The 12,132-nt window shown below is 37.7% G+C and overlaps 1 protein-coding gene across 2 annotated transcripts in view; it reads right to left on the bottom strand.

Annotated features, from left to right (window-relative positions):
- Positions 1 to 12,132, bottom strand: part of kaznb (kazrin, periplakin interacting protein b) — a 165,578-nt gene that overhangs the window by 21,769 nt on the left and 131,677 nt on the right. For both annotated transcript variants that reach the window (XM_062986213.1, XM_062986214.1), the window contains one exon: positions 966 to 1,154. In XM_062986213.1, coding sequence (XP_062842283.1) covers positions 966 to 1,154 — 189 coding nt within the window. The remainder of the gene's footprint in view (positions 1 to 965; positions 1,155 to 12,132) is intronic.

The raw sequence follows: 12,132 nt of genomic DNA on the forward strand, positions 1-12,132 counted from the left end.
TTTAAAACAAGAGAACATGTGGCTTATATCTCAACCCTGGTATCAAGTACATATGATCACATACATGATACCATACAATCTACAAACACTGGCAGTGGAATAGCACACTGTATGGCCAAAATTTAGTGGACATCCCTTTTAATTATTGAGTTTAGGTGTTTCAACAAGTCTTTTATAGATATAGCCTACCAAGCTATTGGTGAGGTTCACATACTTTTGGCCATATAGTGTATATTGTACCATAGAGATAAATCACTTCATGTGTTGTGCTCATAGGATGCAACCTTTCTTACAAAACAGTATGTCAAGCCCCATAAGTGCTGTTATTGCAAATAGGAAACTACAAAGTAAAAATACAACTTGGTTTTAAAGCAATAGATACAACAACAGCACAGAAACTGTTTGTCTGATGGCAGACTTGGTTTGGTAAGCACTTAATACAATGTGTATTCTGCATATTACAGAAGCTTATAAAGTGATTAATCTTAGTTGCCCATAATAACAAAAATGTGTCTTAAGAACATTTGTCGGTACTTGGGTGGTGCAGCTGTGTATTACATTAACCCACCACTGCTGAACATCCGGGTTCATATCTCAGCTGTGCTATCAACAAGCTGGGTGCCACACACATAACTGGATTGGCACTCTGTCCAGGGTATTTCTGCCATGTGCCTAGTGTTTCCCGGTAGTAGTGGACCACTCACAACCCTGATCAGGATAGTGTTTGATGAAAATGAAATGAAAAACTTTTGTCACAAAAGTTATAAAGATCTATAAAGGTCACAACACATGACCTTTTTAAACAATAACAGTAGAGCACTATTGCACTAGTGACTGACTGCACTACTTTCTAAATGCTGCTTGATATTTCTCACACTGCACTCATCTAGCTGTGATTTATTAATGCGACACAAGGAATTTTACTGCCTCTACAACAAACATGTCTGTGTAGGTTATGCCCAGACCTTGTAAAGCCTCTTTTGCTCGGTCCAGCTCATGCTCTTTTTCTGTAAGCTGCAAGCGAAGCTCAGTGGTGGACAGCGTGTTGGCTGAGCAGCCCTGCGACTCCTCCAGGTCCTTACTTAACATCTCCTTCATCTGCCTAAGTAGGTGCACTTCCTCCTGCAGCTGAGCCACCTCCTCCCTCAGCAGCACTGGAGAAAGAGAACAAAATAAAAAGAGGAAGAGACAGAGAATTATAGCAAGAAATAAAGGGAATGAAAAAGCCAGAGCAGACAGTATGAGAAAGACAGGAAAGTAGAGACCAGAGAAAGAAAAAAACAAACAAATGTTGCGTATTAATACATTTAGTATAATAAATATATTATTAAATACAGAGGTTTGAAGTTGTGTTTGTGTATGAGCTGGATGTACAAAGGTTAGATGCATATCACCCAAAATAATTCAGTGCTCATGCAGTACTTTTTGTGTGCAGAATTTGTGGCCTCATTGCCTCTGAAAAGGCTTGTCTTAACAAAAGTGCAGAACAAACTTTTTGGTTTTTAACAAATTACACATTACATTTACTGATATTGTCATCTTTGAGTAAGAAAGTGATGTAAATGTTGAATCATTTTTTTTAATGCATTTTCTCCCGTTTTCTCCCAATTTAGCGTTAGTCAATTTTGTCTTCCGCTGCTGGGGGATCCCTAATTGCAGTTTAGGTGGGTTAATTGCTGCTCACACCTCCTCCGACCTGCGCGCAGCCCTTTGTGGAACCCGCCCTAGCAGAAGTGTGTCTGCTGCAGACACTGCCAATTGTGCCCGCTAGATGGTGCCCAGCCGACCGGTGACAACGCCGAGTTTCGAACCGAGGAGTTCAGAATCTCGGCACTGGTGCTAGCGCCACCTGAGCACCCCAGTGTTGAATAATTTTATTGAATTATTGTTACATTCAATTAAATACATTTCAAATAAAATTTCATAAATTATGTATTATACTTTATTTACTATTATCATCCTTAATCATTTTCATAATTTCAAAAAATTATATATTTGATAATTTAGTTAGTGGTTGGGTTTTAGTATCCTATTTTTTATTTAAGTAATTATGGCTGGCCATGAGCCTTTTTATTTTGTAACCTCTCCTTTGCAGACCTCTTCTAATTCTAGACACCCCTGGTCCTCTTGCATGCACAGCAGATCCTCCACAGATTTTAAATTTGCAATTTGGCAAAGTGTTCTTTACAACAAATGCTACCCATTTTCTTTTAAACACACCCTTAGTGATAATTGCCAGTGTTCAATTTGTCAACAGCATTTGTTTCCAGAAAGCCTCCGGCTTATCTAGGTGTTATTTGTGCAGAATCGACTTTTATGCTGAGGTCTTAAACAATGTGTTCTTCTAATTCAAGCAAAGCACTCTTGTGTAAACTAGTCCTTACTGCAACTCATATAGGAATCATTTTCATTTTACAGGGCAGCATACAAGCATTTTACTACAAAGATTTTCCACTATTTACATTAACTGGCATTTTGAATTACATTGAATTAAATAGTGCAAATTACAGGTTAAATGTGTTTTGATATGTATTTGATTATCTTTTTATAGCTTTCCTCTGCTTTATAGGTATCAGATATCTTAACTTTTAGATACTTAGATTAACTGCTTAGAGGAACCCATGGGGTATTAGCAACCTATTAGCAAAGTTTAAAGAGTCAGGAAACATATTACACTCTGGTAATTTAAAGTTGTAAGTCAATAATTGCCTGATATGGACAACCCTAAATCAGAAAAAGTTTGGACGGCATGGAAAATGCAAAAAATAAAAAACACAGAGTTTCTTACATTTACTTGGACTTTTATTTGATTGCAGACAGGATGAACCTAAGATATTTCATGTTGAGTCTGCTCAACTTTATTTCATTTATTAATAAATATCCATTCCTGCATTTCAGGCCTGCAACACATTCCAAAAAAACTTGGGACAGTAAAGCATTTACCACTTTGTAAAGTTGCCATTCCTTTTCACCACACTGTGGACACCGAGGATTCCAAGCGATTTAGTGTTTCAGGTTTAATTTTGTCCCATTCTTCCTGCAAACACGTCTTAAGACGTCTTATTTTTCGTTTCAAAATTCTCTACTGGGGACAGGTCAGTACTGCAGGCAGGCCAGTCCAGTACCCGTACCCTCTTCTTCCGCAGCCATGTCTTTATAGTGAGTGCAGCATGTGGTTTTGCATTGTCTTGTTAAAAAAATGCATAGACGTCCCTGGAAAAGATGACGTCTTGAAGGCAGCACATGTTGCTCTAAGATCTCAATGTACTTTTCTGCATTAATGCTGCCATCACAGAAGTGTAAATGACCTTTGCCACTGACACAGCCCCATACCATGACAGACCCTGGCTTTTAGACTTGTTGCTGATAACAGTCTGGATAGTTCATTTCGTCTTTGGATGTTCTGGAGCACACAGCATCCATTTTTTCCAAAAAAAGACCTGGAATGCTGAATTATCTGACCACAATACACGTTTCCATGGTGTGATGGTCCATTATGCACTGTAGAGGAAGAAATATGCAAATCTCTTCCAATCTTTCTTTGAGGTACATTGTTTTTAAACATTTCAATAATTTTCTCACACATTTGTTGACAAATTGGAGATCCTCTGGCCATCTTTGCTCATCAGTGACTCAACCTTTTCTGGATGCTGCTTTTGTACCAAACCTTGATTACAATCACCTGTTTGGAATCACATCATTATTTATTTATTTTTCACCTCATTACTAGCCCTAAATTGCCTCCATCCCAACTTTTTTGGAATGTGTTGCAGGTCGTAAATGCAGGAATGGATGTTTATTAATAAATGAAATGAAGTTGAGCAGAAAAAACATGAAATTTCTCAGGTTCAAACTGTCTGCAATCAAATAAAAGTCAATAAATGTAAATGTAAGGAACACTGCACTTCTTCTGATTTGGGGTTGTAAATTATAAGACTTTACAAATGGAAGGCAGCCCAAACTTTTACACAAAATATACATATCATTTGACGATAGGTGCCCAAACTTGTGCATTATCTGTTTATCAGATTTAAGAAACATTATGATGTATTCAGCTATCTTAATATTGGGAAATATTAATAATGAATTACAGTAAAGGTGAAGTGGTACTGTAAAAGTTACAAACCACCACCACCAGTCACACACTATTACAAGACCGGATCCAACCCCTGGCAGCTAAATATATACACTTGTGGAGGAGCAGCTACATTTGGTTTGACATAAAACATGCTGTATTTTACCCTTGTACTAAAAACAGCTGACTGATTCCAAACCAGTTTACAGCCAAAAACTTACAATGGCCTTTTAACACCTAATTCTGCAATTAATTCATTACTGATATAGTGCAGAAAGCATAAATTACACCAGCCTTGTGTATTTTTGCTAAAATGTTGAGGTACTCAGGATATGGTCTAGACCAGTGGTTCTCAAACTTTTTAGACCGAGTACCACCCATTATCAAACCAAAAGTTCCAAGTACCACCTATGTTTCTCATCACAGAACCACATATGCCACACATTATTTAGGTGTGTATGTGTATATATTAGTGATGGGAATTATGGCTTCTTGAAGGGAGTCGGATCTTTTGGCTCGGTTCCTTTTAAAGAGCCGTTCAAAAAAGTGGCTCTTCGTTCTTTGAGAGGCGCTACTAGGTAAACTATAGGACACCCCCGATATTAATATCAAATTTTGCTACCTTGCCTTAAATGTATTCCTAATTCAAACAACACTTAAACGAGAAAAAAAAGATTTATTTTTAAAAGGAAAAAAAAAACTACAGGGAAGAGACACACTGTGGTTGCAATGCATTAAGTTTCAGAAAAATCCTGTGACTGTGTTTGTTTCTGCTTTAAAACATAAGCACAATGAAACAACCAGATTTAACACAATTAAACAAGTGTATAGTTTATTTCTCAATTATTTATCATTATACTACTAGCTCTGTGTGTGTGTGTATGAGTATGCATGAGTGCGAGTGTGTGTTTATGTGTGTGGTGTTAGTGTATGTGTGTGGTGTTAGTGTATGTGAATGTAAGTTTGTGTATGAGTGTGTGTGTGTGTGTGTGTGTGTGTGTGTGTTGCTCACTCTCCGTGATACTGAAAGTGTTTTCGGTTTTGAATATCGACAATAAACAGCTTTTATTACGAGTAGAAATAAAAGACTCGGTTCCTTTTGTTCATTTCAAAGATGCGTTCAATAGAATCGGATCATTCGCGAGCGACCCATCACTAGTATACAGTGTATCACAAAAGTGAGTACACCCCTCACATTTCTGCAGATATTTAAGTATATCTTTTCATGGGACAACACTGACAAAATGACACTTTGACACAATGAAAAGTAGTCTGTGTGCAGCTTATATAACAGTGTAAATTTATTCTTCCCTCAAAATAACTCAATATACAGCCATTAATGTCTAAACCACCGGCAACAAAAGTGAGTACACCCCTAAGAGACTACACCCCTAAATGTCCAAATTGAGCACTGCTTGTCATTTTCCCTGCAAAATGTCATGTGACTCGTTAGTGTTACTAGGTCTCAGGTGTGCATAGGGAGCAGGTGTGTTCAATTTAGTAGTACAGCTCTCACACTCTCTCATACTTGTCACTGAAAGTTCCAACATGGCACCTCATGGCAAATAACTCTCTGAGGATCTTAAAAGACGAATTGTTGCGCTACATGAAGATTGCCAACACCCTGAAACTGAGCTGCAGCACAGTGGCCAAGATCATCCAGCGTTTTAAAAGAGCAGGGTCCACTCAGAACAGACCTCGTGTTGGTCATCCAAAGAAGCTGAGTGCACGTGCTCAGCGTCACATCCAACTGCTGTCTTTGAAAGATAGGCGCAGGAGTGCTGTCAGCATTGCTGCAGAGATTGAAAAGGTGGGGGGTCAGCCTGTCAGTGCTCAGACCATACGCCGCACACTACATCAAATTGGTCTGCATGGCTGTCACCCCAGAAGGAAGCCTCTTCTGAAGTCTCTATACAAGAAAGCCCACAAACAGTTTGCTGAAGACATGTCAACAAAGGACATGGATTACTGGAACCATGTCCTATGGTCTGATGAGACCAAGATTAATTTGTTTGGTTCAGATGGTCTCAAGCATGTGTGGCGGCAATCAGGTGAGGAGTACAAAGATAAGTGTGTCATGCCTACAGTCAAGCATGGTGGTGGGAATGCCATGGTCTGGGGCTGCATGAGTGCAGCAGGTGTTGGGGAGTTACATTTCATTGAGGGACACATGAACTCCAATATGTACTGTGAAATACTGAAGCAGAGCATGATCCCCTCCCTCCGGAAACTGGGTCGCAGGGCAGTGTTCCAGCATGATAATGACCCCAAACACACCTCTAAGACGACCACTGCTTTATTGAAGAGGCTGAGGGTAAAGGTGATGGACTGGCCAAGCATGTCTCCAGACCTAAACCCAATAGAACATCTTTGGGGCATCCTCAAGCGGAAGGTGGAGGAGCGCAAAGTCTCGAATATCCGCCAGCTCCGTGATGTCGTCATGGAGGAGTGGAAAAGCATTCCAGTGGCAACCTGTGAAGCTCTGGTAAACTCCATGCCCAGGAGAGTTAAGGCAGTTCTGGGAAATAATGGTGGCCACACAAAATATTGACACTTCAGGAACTTTCACTAAGGGGTGTACTCACTTTTGTTGCCGGTGGTTTAGACATTAATGGCTGTATATTGAGTTATTTTGAGGGAAGAATAAATTTACACTGTTATATAAGCTGCACACAGACTACTTTTCATTGTGTCAAAGTGTCATTTTGTCAGTGTTGTCCCTTGAAAAGATATACTTAAATATCTGCAGAAATGTGAGGGGTGTACTCACTTTTGTGATACACTGTATATGCAGTTACCACTGAGCATGTGAGTGAGAGGGGTGCGCCTGTTTAGCGGAGCAGCCTTGTGATGTCAGGAACGAGATCAGTGAGCTTCAAAAGCAGATCTGGCTCTGACAAAAGTGAGAGAGCTACTGATAACTTTACTGATAACGTTTCGAAAATTTCGAGATGGAAACCGCAAACGTGAAGTATAGACGTAATAAAGTACGGTGTCTACATAGCCCCGAATATTTCTAAAAACACCGTCATTGTAATTAAACTGATTTTATTAAAACAGAATCATAAGAACTTTGAAACAGATTTTATTGGTAATTTACACATTTTGTTTCTTTTTTTAAAAATAATTATTCAATTATTTATTTTTTCGGTGCATGTAATTACTTTTCCAAGATTATCTGGCGTACCACCAAGTGCTGCTTCACGTACCACCAGTGGTACGCGTACCATAGTTTGAGAACCACTGGTCTAGACTAATAGTTTGCAAGTTCAGCTGAATAAATTAAACGGTAAATATGCAGGACAAACGATTGACGAAAAAATGTAATCTCTGCGTCTTTATAACAATAGCAACAATGGACTGAATCAAAAACCAATCATATATTATTTTTGTAACTGGAACGAATAAACTCTGTTCATTGCAGGGCTAAGTAAAAATGGAATCGATTTGTGCCATGAATGTTACATTGCTAAAGCAGATCTTGCGTAGAAACTGCTTGATTTCACTTTAATAGTATTCTTCAGCTAAAATCTAGAGCTAGTTTTTTTTTTAATAAATTGCACAAAATTTTGCATGCAAATGTTATTAGTGTGCAATGTTTGGTGGGATTTTTGGTGGTAGTCTTATGCCTTTTATCTGCTAGCCTGCAGTGTATTGTGCCGTGTTCACAGCTGAAATATGAGAATATGAGCTGAAATAACTTTTGTGCTTTGTGAAGTCTGTCTGAAGTCCCTTGCATTTTTCCTGTATGCGCATAAACAATAGGAAAGAATTCAGTCATGTAGGTTTTAAAAGACACACCCTTTATCTATTCTGAGACCCCTGGCAGATTCTGTATGTCCTCAAACAGGCTCTGTGGCAAAAAATATGGCACCTATTGTATGGTTAAGTTCTTATTTCCACATTATAGAACATAAAGCTTTGGATTAGAGCTTAAAACAACAATATTTATCATAAATACATACATTTTAATCATGAATTCACTATACAGACAAACATTTGTAAGCCTCTTCTTATGGCTATTTCAGCCAATTCCATAATATGTGCATAAAGCACACGTACAGCTATTCAGTCAGCAGGGCAGCAATGGGTAAAATGGGTTGTTCCAGACATTGTTCTGATGAACAGTGTACTTTGATTAAAAAGTAGATTTTAGAGGGAAAAAACATACAGAGAAGTGCAGCAAATGATAGGCTGCTCAGCTAAAATGATCTCAAATGCCTTAAAGTGACAACCAAAACCTGAAAGATGCAGAAGGAAGCATGGAACTACTGTTTGAATGGATCAAAGAATAGCCAGAATGGCAAAGGTTCAGCCAGTGATCACCTCCAGAAAGATCAAGGAACATCTGAAGTTCCCAGTGAGTACAGAAGATGATTAAGTGAAGCCAATTTACCAGCAAGAACTCCTTGCAAAGTCCCGTTGTTAAGAAAAAGACACGTCCTGAATGGTTTCAAATTTCCCAAAGAACACATTGACTGGTCCAAAGAGAAATGGCTCAACATTTTGTGGACTGGTGAAAGCAAAATTGTTCTTTTTGGGTCAAGTGGCCATAGACAGTATGTCAGATGACCCTCGAGCACTGAATTCGAGCCAAAGTACACTGTGAAGACAGTAAAGCATGGTGGTACAAAACTATGATATGAGGATGTTTTTCATACCATGGTGTTACGTCTATTTATCACATACGAGGGATCATGGATCAGTTTAAATATATCAGAATACTTGAGGAGATCATGTTGCCCTATGTCGAAGAAGAAATGCCCTTAAAATGGGTGTTTTAACATGACAATGACCCAAAACATCTTGGTTACAGACAAACAAGATTGAGGTAATAGAGTGGCCAGCCCAATCCCCTGACTTCAATCCCATAGAGAACTTGTGGGCTGATATCTGAAACGCGTTTTTTTGAGGCAAAACCCAAAATTGCAGAAGAACTGTGGAATGTCGTCTAATCATCCTGGACTGGAATACCTGTTCAGAGGTGCCAGAAGTTGGTCGACTCCATGCAACACAGATCTTGGAAACAATTGTTATGCCACTAAATATTAGTTCAGTAATTTAAAGTAAAGTGAAACCTCAAACATTTTCAGTTTATAGATACATTTTTTGAGTTTTTAAAGAAAAATGCTGGATTTTTTGAACAGCCTAATATTCATTTTTCTTAACTTTCTGTAAAGGATTAACACAAACTGGCTAAATGTTGTTAATGTTTTGATTTAGAATTAAAAGTGTAGTATTTTCAGTGCATTTGCATTTATGGAAATAAAAGTTATAATGATTTTGTGCTTTATTCACTTTTTATTCACTATTTTTTTGAACACTACTGTATAATGTTTCATGATGCATTAAATGCATAAGTTGATCAATATTCATGCATCCATATATAAATTACTACTCTTGTATGTAACATGAATGTTACCAAGGATAAAAGTAGGACTGTTTTGCATGAAACAACTGAAAACTAAGAAATAACAGGTTCAACAAGTGTTAGGAACTGATTTGCAACTCACACATGCAAAAAAGAGACATTTTGACTACAAATAGGGCATGATCACTGAGTAAAACAACATCTTCTATTAATACTTTTGAATAATAATTTTTAAAGTAAGAAAACCAACTCTTGTAGTGGTGAAAGTGAAACTGACTGTTTAATTTATTATTAACCTTATTAACAACTCGGGTGATTGTTTTTTCCCTTTTGGTCTAGAAAACATAGTATCCATTACTTCCAAAAACCCATTAAAATGTGAAATTGTTTCCATCGTGCCAGTCCATCTCAGATAACCTGAAGCTCAGGTGGCATTTTTGGATGTTGATATTTGGCTTCCACTTTTTTTAGGTCTCATAATATAATATCAATCCCAAAAAGAGATTCACTGGTTATACCAGTGAGTAAATCTAAGAAATGATGTGGGTTATTTTTAATGTTCTAAAGCCTGAATTGTATTGTGAAAAGCTTTTAAATTTTACAGTGTTGCTCTGCAGTCTAAAGCTGCTTACTCATTGGTTTAGCTCAGAGTTTACCCTTTATGGGCTGATATACCAGAATTCCTCCATTTTCAGGCCAGATTACTTGGTCAAATATTTCCATCACCAAAAACATCACATACAATGTTATGGTTATGAATAAGAAGTTGGAATAGCTTTCCAATAGATCAGATGACCCACATTTTGGCCATGATTTTTTTACCGCGACCCAGACAATACAAGCAATACATCTTACTTTGCAAGTTTTACTAAACACAGAATGAAAAATAAGTCATTAATGAGTGAACCACTGTGGTTTATAAGATGTAACGTAAAGCCTGCACAAGGGGCGTTCGTGTACAAGTTTCTTTAATGTTTATGTGCCTGTTGAAATTTGTTTATTTAATTATTATTATTTCTTTCTGTAATCCATATTTTGGCCTTAAAATTGCAATAGGTGAGGGAATGTGTAATATGCTTGATTTGTTACCCCAAAAATGTTTCCACTGTGCCAGAGTCCAGTGGTGATAATAATATCACTCCATGCTTGTCATTGCACATGGCAATGTTAGGTCTGTGTGCAGTGCTTGATCATGGAAGCCTAATTTATAATGGTACTAGCAAACAGTATTTATCATCATATATAATCTATTGGCAGACTGGAACTTAGTAAAAAGTGTTACAGCCATAGACAAATTACTTTTTACCCTATAAATGGTAAACAGTTCAATCGTTTTGTGAGCTTGTCTGACCTACTCCTTTGAGCTGAGCCTTTGGTACTCTAAGGCATTACCATTTAACAATAACAGAACTTGCATTTAAAGTAACTTTTAATCAAGGCTTTAACAGGACAGACATGTTAAACGGTCTATGGACATTGCAGAGTAATGTGCCTTAAAGTTGATTCATCCCCTTGTTAGCAATAGTTAAAATAGCTATACTAAAGTTAGGACTTCTAAACATCAGGTCACTTGCATGCAAAACAGTAATTGTAAATGAAATGATCACAGATAATTGTCTTAGCGCACTTTGTTTAACTGAGACCTGGGCTAGACCTGATGAGTATCTACAGTAGGTTTAAATGAAGCATCTCCTCCGGGTTACAGTTATGAACATAAGCCACGTCTTAGCGGTCGTGGTGGAGGAATAGCCACAATTTATGACAAAGACATAGGTCTTACTGTAAAATCATCTCCCATAACAAACTCGTTTGAAGTTCTTATCTCTGACATAGCTAATAAATGTTCATCTGATAAAACTAGTATGTTTAAGCTGGTTACTGTTTATCGACCCCCTGGTCCTTACTCAGAATTTCTTAACGAATTTGCCGATTTTCTTTCTAAATTAGTCTTATCAACTAAAAAAGCTTTAATTGTTGGTGACTTAAATATTCATTATAAGGATAAGTGTAATCCACTCAAAATTGCGTTTGACTCTATTTTAGAATCTTTAGGCATCACCCAAAATGTAACAGGACCCACTCACCACTGTAAACATACCTTAGATTTAATACTTACTTATGGTATGAACATAGACAACCTGGAAATTGTACCACAGAATGACTTAATTTCTGATCACTCCCTACTAATTTATAAAGTGTCCCTGTCCAATAATATACAGCAACCACATTGTTTTAAATGTAAGCGCACTATTACATCTGCAACTGCAGCAGCGTTCATAAACTGCCTACCAGAATTATCAAATATATCAGCATCAGAACCTAAAGAACTAGATCAGGCAACTCAACACCTAGAGTCTGTATTGCGCACAACGTAGCCCCACTCAAAACTAAACTGATTAGGGAGAAAAACTTGCTCCATGGTACAATGACCACACGTGCACTTAAACAAGCAGCACGGAAATTAGAACGCAAGTGGCGTCACACTACACTGGAAGTGTATAAGATTGCTTGGAAAGATGCTCTAACTGAGTATAAACATGCCCTTATAAAAGCTAAATCTTTATATTATTCATCCCTAATAGAGAAAAATAAGAACAATCCTAGATTCCTTTTCGAGACAGTGTCCAAATTAACTAAAAACGTCAATGAAACTGAATCTAATATACCACCCGACTGTACCAGCGAT

This window comes from Trichomycterus rosablanca, chromosome 24 (genome assembly GCF_030014385.1).
Source record: "Trichomycterus rosablanca isolate fTriRos1 chromosome 24, fTriRos1.hap1, whole genome shotgun sequence".
Lineage (NCBI taxonomy): Eukaryota > Metazoa > Chordata > Actinopteri > Siluriformes > Trichomycteridae > Trichomycterus > Trichomycterus rosablanca.